The 14,697-nt window shown below is 41.5% G+C and overlaps 1 protein-coding gene across 3 annotated transcripts in view; it reads right to left on the bottom strand.

Moving 5' to 3' along the window:
* The window catches only part of Dcaf17 (DDB1 and CUL4 associated factor 17), a 29,393-nt gene that overhangs the window by 12,187 nt on the left and 2,509 nt on the right, over positions 1 to 14,697 (bottom strand). For 2 of the 3 annotated variants that reach the window (XM_028885751.2, XM_028885753.2), the window contains exons 3-8: positions 12,969 to 13,059; positions 9,395 to 9,531; positions 8,164 to 8,242; positions 5,369 to 5,458; positions 1,126 to 1,230; positions 725 to 830 (exon numbers count right to left, since the gene is read on the bottom strand). In XM_028885751.2, coding sequence (XP_028741584.1) covers positions 725 to 830; positions 1,126 to 1,230; positions 5,369 to 5,458; positions 8,164 to 8,242; positions 9,395 to 9,531; positions 12,969 to 13,059 — 608 coding nt within the window. The remainder of the gene's footprint in view (positions 1 to 724; positions 831 to 1,125; positions 1,231 to 5,368; positions 5,459 to 8,163; positions 8,243 to 9,394; positions 9,532 to 12,968; positions 13,060 to 14,697) is intronic. The other variant, XM_028885754.2, reaches the window with a different exon arrangement.

The raw sequence follows: 14,697 nt of genomic DNA, 5'->3' as shown, positions 1-14,697 counted from the left end.
TTTACCTTTTTTCTTTTTTTGAGACAAGATCTCATGTAGCTCAGGCTGGCCTTCAATTGAAAGCTTTTTACTAAGTTGCTGAATTTAATAAGTTGGGGTGGTTTTTGTTTGCTTGTTTGTTTTTGAGAAAGAGTCTGATGTAGCTCAGGCTGGCCTCAAACTCACTATATAGCCAAGGATGACCTTGAACTTCTGACCCTCCTACCTCCACCTCCCAGGTGCTGGGATTCTAGGGATATACCATACATGGCTCAGTGAGTTAAATACAGAATTTTTTTTAAAATTGTCTTCATAGAATCATGTAAAACTTTCTTTTTTATTCTCCCTAGGTCTAGGATCTGTCTATCTTTAGTGGGCATAGCATTAATATTTCCTTGGAAAACACTATCCTTAGAAATGGGTAGACTTAACAAAATTAAAAAAACCTTAAGTTATAAGGAAGCTAGAATAGTATGAATCGCCACAACTATCATTTTCCAGACAAGGAAATCAAGGATCAGAAAGGTAAAAGAACTTGACAGAAGGCTCAGTATCCTCAGGCCTCCATTCCAGAGAACAGTGGACAGAACTGTGCTGACATTTACTCAACAGTGAAGGATACACATGCTGTATGGGAGTCAAAGAAGTCAGGGTACAGTCAGAGAGGAAAGAGTGTGCTTTCAGAGCAGACGAGTCAGATGAGCACTTACTTTCTTGAGTTGAAAAGATCCGTACACAGCCATACCTGTGATCTTAACATTACAGGGGATGCCAAGAGGAGCCTCTCCCACTGTCCCCGTGGTCCCGCCCTGACTGCATGCACACCCTAAGTCAAGTTTCTGCTGCATGAACTAAAAACAAAACAAAGCAAAAACGGTGGCTTTAGAGCCTGTTTAGGGAAAAATAAAATTTACATGCACATGACGGAGAAATGTCTTCACTCAAGGGCCTTTCTGTTTATTCTCCCTATCCCTCTTGCAAAGATTATGTATCTTTTCACATTTTTATAATAACTTATAATTTAAAACTGTATGAGTGCCTGACTTGTCAAAAAACGATAACAATAACCACAAAACAAACAATGACAAAAAACTTCAGTCCACACCTCACACTGAGTGTGAAATGTCCAACTGTAGTTTTCTCTACCTGTTCAATGATGGCTTGGAAGCTGTACAGTCTGACCAGTCCTGAGCTGTACATCACAATCAGTATCCCATGTGACAACGTAGCATCTGTGACATTCGCGAAAACCTAAGGGGAAGGGCAGATGTCACCTTAGGAAAGATCCAAAGGCCACTCCTTTGAGTCTTCAAAATGTTTGCATTTCCTGCCTCATATTCAGGTCATCGTGGCTGCCTCACATTAAAACTCAATTACAATTCAGCAGCTTCAAGCTAGAGTCTTATTAGAGGCAAGCAGCAGCCACTCGATGCTCAAGCTGGAGCAGCAAAGGGCGCTGCACCCAGGGCCCAGAATAATGATGTGTCAGCATCCATCTGCTGTACGGCTTTGTCAATACCAAGTAATTAAAAATTGGACTTTTTGTGGAACAGTGATAAACAGTAAGACCATGTAATTCTAAAGTAGTATTTATCAGGTATATCCAATAGAGACTCAGTATTTACACTAAGATGTTCTTCATAAAGACAAATATTTATAGATGCTTAAAGGCAAAATGATTGGAACTTGGAAAGTAATTATAAGAGAAATGGCCAGCTGTGGATCAATGAGCGTTTGTGTGCTGTGGGTACAGTGCGGGCGTGTGGATCCATGTGCGTTTGTGTGCTGTGGGTACAGTGCGGGCGTGTGGATCCATGTGCGTTTGTGTGCTGTGGGTAGTGCATGCGTGTGGATGCATGAGCGTTTGTGTGCTGTGGGTACAGTGCATGCGTGTGGATCCATGAGCGTTTGTGTGCTGTGGGTACAGTGCGGGCGTGTGGATCCATGAGCGTTTGTGTGCTGTGGGTACAGTGCGGGCGTGTGGATCCATGTGCGTTTGTGTGCTGTGGGTAGTGCATGCGTGTGGATGCATGTGCGTTTGTGTGCTGTGGGTGTGGGTACAGTGCGTGGTGCGTGTGGCATCCATGAGCGTTTGTGTGCTGTGGGTACAGTGTGAGCGTGTGGATCCATGTGCGTTTGTGTGCTGTGGGTACAGTGTGGGCGTGTGTGAGCGTTGTGCGCTGTGGGTAGTGTGAGCGTGTGGATCCATGTGCGTTTGTGTGCTGTGGGTACAGTGTGGCGTGTGGATCCATGAGCGTTTGTGTGCTGTGGGTAGTGTGGGTACAGGTGTGCTGGGGAGTGGCGTGTGGATCATGAGCGTTTGTGTGCTGTGGGTACAGTGCATGCGTGTGGATCCATGTGCGTTTGTGTGCTGTGGGTACAGTGTGGGCGTGTGGATCCATGTGCGTTTGTGTGCTGTGGGTACAGTGCATGCGTGTGGATCCATGTGCGTTTGTGTGCTGTGGGTACAGTGTGGGCGTGTGGATCCATGTGCGTTTGTGTGCTGTGGGTAGTGCATGCGTGTGGATGCATGTGCGTTTGTGTGCTGTGGGTACAGTGCATGCGTGTGGATCCATGTGCGTTTGTGTGCTGTGGGTACATGTGCGTTTGTGTGCTGTGGGTACAGTGCTGGGCGTGTGGATCCATGTGCGTTTGTGTGCTGTGGGTACAGTGCGGGCGTGTGGATCCATGAGCGTTTGTGTGCTGTGGGTACAGTGCGGGCGTGTGGATCCATGAGCGTTTGTGTGCTGTGGGTACAGTGCGGGCGTGTGGATCCATGTGCGTTTGTGTGCTGTGGGTACAGTGCGGGCGTGTGGATCCATGAGCGTTTGTGTGCTGTGGGTACAGTGCATGCGTGTGGATCCATGAGCGTTTGTGTGCTGTGGGTACAGTGCATGCGTGTGGATCCATGTGCGTTTGTGTGCTGTGGGTACAGTGTGGGGGGGGGGGGGGGCAGTGGGCGTGTGGATCCATGAGCGTTTGTGTGCTGTGGGTACAGTGCATGGCGTGTGGATCCATGATGCGTTTGTGTGCTGTGGGTACAGTGTGCATGCGTGTGGATCCATGTGCGTTTGTGTGCTGTGGGTACAGTGCATGCGTGTGGATCCATGTGCGTTTGTGTGCTGTGGGTACAGTGTGGGCGTGTGGATCCATGAGCGTTTGTGTGCTGTGGGTACAGTGCGGGCGTGTGGATCCATGTGCGTTTGTGTGCTGTGGGTACAGTGCTGGTGCGGTGGCGTGTGGATCCATGAGCGTTTGTGTGCTGTGGGTACAGTGTGGACAGTGTGGGTGGGCGTGGGCGTGTGGATCCATGAGCGTTTGTGTGCTGTGGGTACAGTGCGGGCGTGTGGATCCATGTGCGTTTGTGTGCTGTGGGTACAGTGCGGGCGTGTGGATCCATGTGCGTTTGTGTGCTGTGGGTACAGTGTGGGCGTGTGTGCGGGGACATAAGCCCATGCTCCTGTGTGCAGCACAAGAGCATGACACTGGTGTCCTGTTCTACAACTCCCCATTTTATCCCCTTCAGACAGGCTCTCTCTCACTGAATCTAGAGCTTTCCACTGTCACTGTTAGGCTAGCTGCCCAGCAAGCCCTGGGAAACCTCTCCTGTGCGGTGTTAGGGTTGCACACATGGCCAGGCCTGGACTTTATGTGGGTGCTGGGCATCTAAACTCATGCTCTTATGATTACATAGCAAGTGCTCTTACCTACCAAGTTATCTCCCTAGTTCCCAACTCCAGATGTTTGTCACTATTATGTTGTTTAATTTCTATCAAGGGTTCATTTCTCAACTGCTTAAAAAGCAAAACCATAAAGATCAAACCCCTACAGACATTTAACGAGAGTAAGGTTTGACTTATTGTTCCCTAAAAATTCTATTCTTGAATCTTATGATGACTTTCTCTACAGCTCTGAGAAAGGACACAATTCTGTGCCTCGTTTATATTCAACAAAAAGCAAGGTAGGCAAATATTTACAGTACTAAAAGCAGTATAGAGGAACTAAAAATCTGTTTTGACTTTTATTCAAGGAAGATTATTCAGTGAAGAAGTACCATGGTAATAAGCTGCTCAAGAGCCTCACCCCTGTATAATTTTAATACATATAATAAGAGAAAGATGTACAGTTACAATAATCAAGACCAAATCCCTCAAGTGATTACAATGGATACATTAAAAATAAGCAGGAACAACTTTGACTTTGCTAGTCTTTTTGTGTGTTCCTGCCGCAGAATGTAATACACATACAATTACTTAATCCACAAGCATAAGGAAAACAATGACGTGACAAGCTGGGCTTTTGTCATTTTCTTAGAAAGATAATTATGGTTTGCTTTGAGTTGGGTAGCTCTTAGCTTTTCAGTTCCCTCCTCCTGGTTCCACACTTTGAAAAGAAGTACTTGGATAATTCAAACACTTTTAAATTAGTAAATAACTGCTCAACTTCTAATAGAATACACTGTCACAAAGTCTTAAAATACTTAAAAGTGACTAGCGCAAAATAAACTATAAGTGATAACTAATATTATTCTTTAGCTTATGCAATTTAGTATAAGCTTCCATAATAGGAAATGTTTAAATAGATTTATATTGATTGCTAGTGATTACTAATAGATTCTCAAGATCTTGACTCCTACAATATTTTCAGTGTTTAAACACTAGCAGAATTCCCAAGATAACTTTCCACAAAGTAAAAACTTTTTAAAAAGAAAGTAGACTCTTACTCAGTTGAAATTTGGCTCTTCTTTCCTCCCATGTATTCCACAAATCATGACAAATGGGAACACAATAAAACCCCAAACTGCGTGAGTTAGAAAATTCATGTATTCCATTACAAGTCTTGTTTATATACTATAAAGCAAGTTTTAGACCTTTACCTTGTAATTAAAAATGAGACATTTTGTTGAAGCTTCATGATCATTTTAATAAGCTTTGACATATTATTCCCTTTGAAAAAAATTCTTTAGGCATTTCATAATTTTATAAAATAGCAGTTTGTAAATGACCACAGGTTTCCAGCACTAATAACACTAACCATCTGAGAGGCATAAAAACATGCAGGAAGTTTAGGCTTCTTCCCTAGTCAAATGTTTACATTTTGATATGTAAAAAGATAGATCAGTAAACATTTCATAGATAGAACACTCCCATTCAAAACATCTAATAAATAAATGAAGATATTACACTTAATTGTCAATAAAATATTGCACTTAAGTAATTGCAGTGTGGTGCTGCATACCTTTAATTCAAGCACTTGGTAGGCAAAAGCTGGTGGATCTCTGAGCTCAAAGCTAGCCTGGTCTACATAGTGAGTTCCAGGTTATCTAGGGCTACATAGTGAGATCCTGCACTAAGAAAAAAAAAAAAAAGGAAGACGTTAGTTTTCTTACCTTTTTGTTGATCTCCAGAATCCCTACAAGGGAAAAGGGCAGAACCCGGAATACTGCAAGGTACAACAAAACAGGCTGCTGAGTGCCTGCCTAGAAGAAAAGAATAAAATTATAGGAAGCTCTCCAAAGTACTTCAGAAGACAATTATCTTCACAAGTTCAAAATATCCCTCTGTCCTTGTATAATTTCAAGTATACAAAAGTTTTCATGAGTTGAGACTATCCATCTATTTAGAATGAGAAGTTATTTCACCAAACACTTACAATGTTCACTAACCCTCCAGCTCCTCACACATGCAAGTACATAAACATAAAACTCTACAAAAGGAAACATAACATAAGCATTTCTTACCATTACGATCTTGTGGATTTGTACTGTAAACTGGGGTTCTAACAATGAGCCTAACCAAGAGCATGGTGTGACCATGGTCGTATCACTGAAAGTACTTGTATTGGTATGACTGTACTGAAGACAAACAATACATCAATAAAGGCTTGAATGATCTATCGACTTGGAGAAGAGAGCTCCTTTATCTTGAAAAACAAGTTCCCAACAATTATTTCCATTACGATATGCAAAATAATCTATTTACTTCTCTAGTACAGAATTCAAGGGAGTATCTTCAATTTAGGGACAGGACGGCTGTCAGCCCCATCACAGCGACTTCTGCTTGAGCAGAAATAGGGTTTGAGCACCAAGACTATCAATCAACACGGGAAATAAAAGTTAAAGCACAAAGAAACACAGAAACGGAGTGTGATGTTTAAAGCCCAGAGACCTTCCCTTTCAAAGAAACACACTTTTACTAAGATCTTTGTTCCTAAAACCTAAAGGCAGGTGTATTTATATATAGTTGGGAACATGGTCTCAAATGCAGAAATGCTTATGAGATTTTAATAATATTATCAGGTGATAAATAAAAACCTCAATCCACAATACTGTGCAGAGTTAGACTGAAGTCCTAGTTCTTCTGGTGTTTAAATTCTCAGAGGCATATTAGACCAGGTGCTTCTAGAATTCTCATGAAATGCTGTGTTACTTTGTTATAGTATTTAACTTTTATGAATTTTCCTTTACCAGAGCAGAGAGCTACACAATGAATATGAAAAGCATCAACAACAGACAGTAACCCTCTCTCAGGCCAGCCACCTCAAAGGCCAAGGAGACCCCAACGAAAGGTATGTAGTTATGCTATTAATATGACTGGGCAAGATATAGGAAATATTTATAAATAACCATCATTAAAAGTAAGTTTAGAGCCGGGGCGGTGGTGGCATACGCCTTTAGACAACCCAGCACTCTGGAGGCAGAGGTAAGTGGATCTCTTTGAGTTCAAGGCCAGCCTGGTCTACAGAGTAAGATCCAGAATAGGCACCAAAACTACACAGAGAAACCTTGTCTCAAAAAACCAAAAAAAAAAAAAAAAAAAAAAAAAAAAAATTAAGTTTAGATCTGGGTAAAGGCTCAGTGGTGAGGTGTTTAATCCCTGGAACTCAAAGGGTAGAAGAGAACTGACCCCTGCAAGCTGTCCTCTGCCCTCCTCTACCTGTATGCTGCGACATGGAAATATATATAAACATTACATTACACATAGAAATAAATTAGTGTAATGAAAAAAAAATTTTTTTCTTTGGTTTTTTTTTTTTTTTTGAGACAGGGTTTCTCTGTGTAGCTTTGTGCCTTTCCTGGAACTCACTCTGTAGACCCGGCTGGCCTCGAACTCACAAAGATCCGCCTGCCTCTGCCTCCCAAGTGCTGGGATTAAGGTGTGCCACCACCGCCCATGAAAACTTTCTAGATGAATTTAAAAGTTAATCAGTAGCTTATTTGGTTCAGTGGGGCACACAAAGCCAGAGAAGGCAGGAAAGAGAGGAATGAAAGCTGAGTGGGAAGGAGCGTGCTGGAGTTGGTAAGGGACACCTGATGAGCTTGTTTAAATAAGGTGAAAGCGGAGGGACTATTTAATTTGTTCAAAGGGTCTAAATCAGGTACGGGAGCACACACCGGCAATCCCAGCACTTGGCAGGCCGAGGCAAGAGGATCTGTTTGAAGACAGACTAAGCTGCACAGTCAGACTCTCTCAACAACAACAACAAAACAAAACACTGCCCACAAAAAGGCACCTAGAATTCTAAGTAAATTACCTGACAGTTAAGGTTACAGGAATTTTTTTAGAAGGCTATGTTTTACATTAAATACAAGGAGGAATTCAAATACAGATCTTGCCAAAAGCAAACAGAAAATAACTCTTCTTATTGGAGTTGTTTATATATATATATTCTGTCCTGAGATAAGAACAGAAAACCCCTATGAGAAAAAAAACAAAACTGTATTTCATAAAAATGCTCAATAAATATTTTCTAAGTATTTCCTTATCAGTTACCAACAGAAATAAGTTTCCTAATAGATCTAGGCTTTATAAAGGTCTAGTAAATTCTGGGTGATGCTTTTTTGGGGGTCGAGGGGAAGAACAGGGTCTCACCCTGTAGCCCTGGCTGGCCTGGAACTCAGAGATCCTCGTGCCTCTGCTGAGATTAAGGGCTTGCACCACCATGCCTGACCAATTCTAGGTGATTCTTCAAAAAGAGAACAGCTGAGGGATGTAGTTGAGCACTAGAGCCCTTGACCAGCATGCATGAGGCCCTAGGTTCAATTCCCAGTGCCCTCAAAAAAACAGAAATAAAACAGAGAGACACCCATTTGAATGGTCTGCTTTGGGAGGAAAATTATCTTCCAATGTAAAGAGCAATCTTCAATCCGAAGGCCCTGTGGGAGCTTTAACAAGGGCTGCAGACCTGCCGGGCCCCTGCTGAGCCTTTGTTCTGAGCTGACTTGACCGCAATGACCTCTTGAGGAGTGTCCCAGCTCAAGTACCTTTGGAAAGAACACACAAGCATTTAGTGATTGAATGTTATATGTATATATATGTAAAATCAAAACACTAGACTTTATTTACTTACCTACCTATCTTTATTTTACATTTTTTTGGGGGGTGATAAAATCTGGCCTAGGACTCTTTAGGTAGCCCAGGCTGACCTTGAACCTGCTGTCAGACCTGCCTGCAGTAGCTGGGCATCTCTCCTGCTGAGATGGCAGGCATAAATTACCATGTTGGCTTGGTATTTCATGTTTTCTTTAAATATAATTTAAATTATAAAAGCAAGTTAATCTATTTTAAAAACAAACAGCTTTAATAATTTCCTCTAGATCCTTATATAGATACAACTGCTACTTAAAACATAAATTTTAGTTTTTTTTTTTTTTTTTCAATACAGGGTTTCTCTGTATTATTTTCTTAAATAATTCTCTTCTAATTAAAAAAAAATTTTTTTGAGAAAAGCCTCATGTAATCCAGGCAGTTTTTTGAACTTGTGGATAATTTTGAAAGCCTGATCTTCCTGGCTCAGCCTTCTAAGTATTGGGAGATTAAGAGCATCTGCTGCCATGCCAGTTAAAAACTGTTTCTTTCTTTTCTTTTCTTTTCTTTTTTTTTTTTTTTTTGGTTTTTCGAAACAGGGTTTCTCCATGTAGTTTTGGTGCCTGTCCTGAATCTCGATCTGTAGACCAGGCTGGCCTTGAACTCACAGAGATCTGTCTGGCTCTGCCTCCCTAGTGCTGGGATTAAAGGCGTGCGCCATTCCCAATTTTAAATGGGAGGTACAAAAAATGTTAAAGATATTACTTTTACAAATTCCATACTCACAGTCATTCTAATTTACATCTAATTATAAACTAGTTGTTAAAATTGCATTTCTTGGATTATACTAGAATGGAGAACTCATCAGTCATCTACCTCTAACTACTATGTATAGAATAATTACTTATTAGGAACACAAAGTAAATAGTGTAGTTCACTAGCCTCAGATCTTCAAACAGAACAAAGCAAAGGAACAAAAAGAGTTAGTTCAGAGTCCGGGATCCTAAAATACTCGGGAAAAACTGGGACAGAGGGCAGAACTGAAGAGGGGCCTAAGATTTCCTGGGCCACAGGTCTCAAAACAACTTTAACAATCTCACAGTGGATACCTGAACTTGCAATAGGAAGCAAGGTATATTTTCTCCAGGATTTCCCCTGTAGTTGCTGATATACGAAGCAGCCAATTGTGAGCAGTCAGAGCTATGAGTGAGGACTTATAATCTGATGGGTTAGGAAGTATTTCTCCCTGAAAAAAAAATAAATAAATAAGAGGTATAAAAACAAACTGCTTGGCTATGAACAATCTGCAGTACTGTGTCCAAAGAAAATGGCTAGTTACCAGTTCAAATAAGTCAACCAGAGAGTTACTAACTGCACACAGGAAGAAGGCAAGGGAAGACTAGACTGTGGGTTGTCACTTTAACCGTTATTTATTTTTTAATGCCTTTAAAACTTATCATCATTATTGTGTGCATATGGGTACACAAGCCACAGTGTACATGTGCAGGTCAGAGGACTACTACGTGGACCAGTTTCTCCTTTCCCTTGTTTCTCTGAGACAAGGTTTCTCTGGGTAGCTCAAGTTGTCCTGGAACCCGCTCTGTAGACCACAATGGCCTCAGACTCGGGGACCCACTTGCCTCTGCCTCCTGGGTGCCGGGATTAAAGGTGTGGGCCACCATCATCAGCTGTCTGTCCTTCTGCCTTCCTGTGGGTTCTGAGTATCAAACTCAGGGTGTCAGGCTTACATCCCTGGGGAGCAAGTGCCTTTACAGCCACTGAGCCGTCTCGTTCGTCTTTGGAACTTATTAAATGAGTTTATTCATTTATATACACAAATGAGCATAAAGCATTCACACAGCGCCTGGCCGAGCTCACTCAGCATCACTTACAGGTATCCCCCAGACTTAGCCAACAGCAACAGGAGCATTAGCAATGCTGCTGCTCTGATAACAGTGACCACTGAGCTCTTAGGAGTCACTATTTTGACAACGTCCAGGTCTGAGGCAGAAGGGAAAGAGGAGCAAACATGGTCATTTTCCCTCAGTAAAGTGATGAATCGAGAAGCTGAAATTAATGTGGCATCTGCTTGGGTAAACCACCAACAGAAAAGAGGAGGCTACAGCCTCTCAAATTCCAGGGAAACAGCCGTTTGCTTGGTTTGATTTATTTTTGCTGTTTCTTAGGCAGACCGTGTGTAGTACAAACTGTGAACTGGTCCGCTTACATTCACGCTGACATGGTAATGTTGTATTCGGGCAACACCATGAATGCTTTTATAATACAACGCCTTATGTAGCATCCCATGTAGACCTTCAAGTTTTCAAATATCTACTACCCTACTTAGTCCAGCAGAGACATTTGGAACACGTACATAGTATGAATTCGAACTATTTTCTTAAGCCAAAAATGGCATTTCATACATTATCTCAGAAACAAAACAAGAGAGTACTAATTTAAAAGTAGTTTTGCATCCACATATTAACAATACAGTGTTCCTTTGAGTTCTTCATAGAAAATCTTATGTCACCGCAAATAAAAACAAAATCATCGAAATGTTTATGGAATGAGAATAAGAATTAGGCTAACTTTATTTTTCCAGGACTGCTCTATATTTTGGGTGTTTGAATTGGTATATTCAAACTTTCTTAATTAAGAAACCCATCATCTCTCTAATCCCCCCTCAAGAAAATAGATTAAAAGGCTTTAAATTGTTTAAGGCACAATTATTCTCAGCTTTCAATTACAGAGGAAGAAAACAGGCTTCCAACTTTCTAATTTTTAAGAAGGAGACCTCTATGAAAAGCGAGTTAATTACAGGGGCAATGACAGTTTAAAAAAATTACAGCTTTATGGAAAAACAACAGCCTGGAAAAAATTGAACATTGCATTAAGAATATTACTGCCCATGGCTTAGATAGTACTTTTGGTCACAGACTGGGAGTTCTCTTAAAAAGCAACCAACCAGACTCACAGACATGATTAATTTGCTGCAGTGTGTCCTAAGAGGATTTCCTAGAAATGATGCTATGGAAAACTCAAAATGGAAGAACTGTCCCTCAAAAAAGGGCTGTGATTAAAGAGTTTGGCAAGATGGTCCGACATTTACTGTGTATTCGAGCATTATTAGAAGCGGTAATATTAAAGATGGAGGAGGAATGTGACAAATCTCCTTGTTTAATCTTTGGAACTTTCCATGTTCCATTTTTTCCCCCAGACAGCTTCCTCCTAGCTTCCCTGGTAATCTGTATGCTCACATCCCATTGGAACAGTGTTCTGAAAGGCGCACATCCAGGGCGATGCTGGCCTAAGGGGATAGCTCCTGTAGCTTTCATTTTTATCCTATTTTTCCCTAACTACATTCATAGATGGTATTTACAAGAATTTACTTTCAAAGATCTACATAACAGTTGCTCACAAGAATGACTATAAACTACCTTACATTGTTATAAAACTTTTAATCAGTTTCTAACTTTTTAAGATTTATAAGTTATCTCCAATTTGAATTTTTTCATAACGAACTGAACACAGTTGTGCACACCTATAATCCCAGCACTCAGGGTGGGTGGAGTACAAGGTTCAAGCTCATCCTCAGCTATATCATGTCTTAGGCTAGCCTGGGCTCATACATGAGCCTGTTCAAAATAAATAAGTGAATTCCAACTACTGATTAAAAAAAAAATTACATTTGTATTTGTGTGTGCGCGAGTGTGCATGTGGGAGATCAGCAGACAAGTGTTGGAACTTGGTTCTCCCTTTCTCTGTGTGAGTCCTGGTGACTGAATTCAGTTCAGCAGGCTTGGCAGGAAGCACCATTACCTGCTGGACTATCTTTCCAGCCTGTAATAATGATTTTTTAAAGATAACTTTGTATTAATACTGAAAAAAACACATTCTCTTCCTGGTTATTCTAAAGATTTGGGAGTCACAGATTTTTTAAGTTTTATCTTTTACATAATACACTAACAATGACTAGTCCTTCTAAACAAAAATGCTTTAAAGAACATCATGGACGAGGGTCAGAAATGATGCAAAGCCAGATGACCGGCACATCTGCTACGAGGTTGTGTTTTCTATCTATGGCAGGGAGTTGCACCCATGAAATCTCAACAATACTGCTGCTTAAAGAAGGCCTGCACACCACCACCACCACCACCACCACCACCACCACCACCACCACCACCACCACCACCAGCAGCTGACATTCAAACATGGATGGGGAAATCTCATGAGGCCCCGTCCCTAAATGAAGAGCTACAGGCAGTTAATGGCTGCTGAGAGGGAGAATCAGTCTTTGTCAGAGATTAGCCTCCTGACAGGTTATCCAATCTGAAGGGGTCAGCCCTAAACACATACGCATCTAAGCAACAGGAGATGGGCTCAGCAGGTGTGTGTTTGTGTGTGTGTGTGTGTGTGTGTGTGTGTGTGTGTGTGTGTGTGTGAGAGAGAGAGAGAGAGAGAGAGAGAGAGAGAGAGAGAGATGACGTTGAGAGGGAGTGTGTATAAGGGAACATGGAAAGAACTGAAATGGAGAGAGGGTGGGGTAGAAATGATGTGAACACAGTACTCATGTATAAGATTTTAAAAAATGAAATAAATGTAAAAATAAATAAATAAACAAAACATTTAAGAGCTGAGGGAGCTTTTAAAAAAAAAAAACAATGCTCTAGAAAGAAATCTCACCACTGGGCATTCCCATAATAAAGCATCCTCAATTTTTTCTGCCTTGGAACATTTTGGCATTTCATAAATTTTTCTTGGCTCTGATGCAACACTAGAAAAAAAAAGAAAATAAGCATTATTAGTTTTTAACTGAGGTGGTCTTTGTTCAGATTTGAGACATTTCTTTCACATGTCTGCAGCCCCAGCCTTCAGGTTCCTATCCCGTTTGAGTTCCTGTCCTGACTTTCCTCAGGAATGAACAGTATTGTGGAAGCATAAGCCAAATAAACCCTTTCCTCCCCAAGTTTCTTTGATCTCGCTGTTTCTTCAATAGTAATTCTAAGACACACTAGTTTGAATAAGCATTTGTGGATACAAAAGGAAACACTTTCTATGTATATTTTATTTCTTTCAGAAGTATTAAATGTGTCTTATCCCATTATCACTGAACATTGTATCTTCCAGCAACTTCAAGGCTAGACTTCGGTAACATTTAAGGTGCTTGCCAGGACCCAGACTGTCCCAGAACTACATCTACCCCCTCCCTACCGAAAAAGTGAACATTGTATCCCTGGTGCTTACTTTTGAAACAGTCTTGCTACCATGCCCAGGCTGTTCTCAAGCAATCCTTCTCGCCTCAGCTTCCCTGGGCTGGGGCTACAGCCCGCCACCTCCCTCAGCTAGTCTCTACTTCCCTGAGAACTACTGAGATGTGGTCATAGATGTTTTCTTAACTGAAGAACTTTAAAGTTCAACTATTGTGAAAAGAAACAATCTTAAGGATGACATTTTATTCGCCTCTGATATTCTCTCAGTAACTTGAAGGTTTAAATCCAACAGAATGTCACAGGAGCAAAAGCAATCTCCTGTGATTCTACCCGTGGGTGCAACACTCCTTAACAGCATGGTGAAGAACACCCGACACTAATCAAGAGCATTTACCTTCACTGAACTTTTAAAAATCAAAACAACTGTCTGACTTGGGAAACTGATGAGCTGGGTACTGAACAATACCTAAGGGTCAGTGTTAATACTACAAGGTATGGTGATGAGTATCACAAACATAAAAGAGAATGTCTGGATTTCTAAAGCTAGAATCAGAGCCTTAAAACAGACACCGTGCTCAAAAAAACTGAAGGAAATGATTAAAGGGCCAACCACTTAAGCCTCTGGTTGTTCCTATAAAAGCACACAAAGAAGCAGTTATTCATGAGAACCTTCTGTAATTCAGTAAGGACAGTGGGAGGCCTCAATGTCTGCACCAAGCACATTTCCTTCTTTCTTCCTTCCAGCTCAGGAAGATGGTATCATTCATAGCTCTAAACTGTCATGGCCGAGACTTCTAGGATCCTTCCCCCTGCTGCTTTGACTCAGAAGGCACTCTCCCAAGAACAGGCAGAGTGACACCATTTTCATCCAGCCCCAGTCATTGTTGCTGAGGCTGAGTCCTATGTTAGTGTAGTTGAAAGTCAGGACCTCTTCTGCCCAGGCCCCAGGGAGGCTCTACTTGGGTATCCTACAGGGTAGAATAACAGGACTCTGACATCACTTCTCTTTCTTTGTAATGTCCAGACTGGCCTTACCTTGCTTCCCTAAGCTGAGTATTCCACCCACCTGACCTGCTCTGCTTCTTCCACTAAGGGAGTCAACTCCTGTGACCAGCCCCATAGAGTTGGCTTGAAGACTGCCTGGGCAGAGAAGCAGTTCCAAAACAGATAGCCCACAGTTCTTTCCAATAAAACTGACTTTA

The sequence above is a fragment of the Peromyscus leucopus genome, chromosome 4 (genome assembly GCF_004664715.2).
Source record: "Peromyscus leucopus breed LL Stock chromosome 4, UCI_PerLeu_2.1, whole genome shotgun sequence".
NCBI classification, from domain to species: Eukaryota; Metazoa; Chordata; class Mammalia; order Rodentia; family Cricetidae; genus Peromyscus; species Peromyscus leucopus.
Note: the sequence above shows the minus strand (reverse complement) of the source record. Positions and strands in the feature narration are given on the sequence as shown.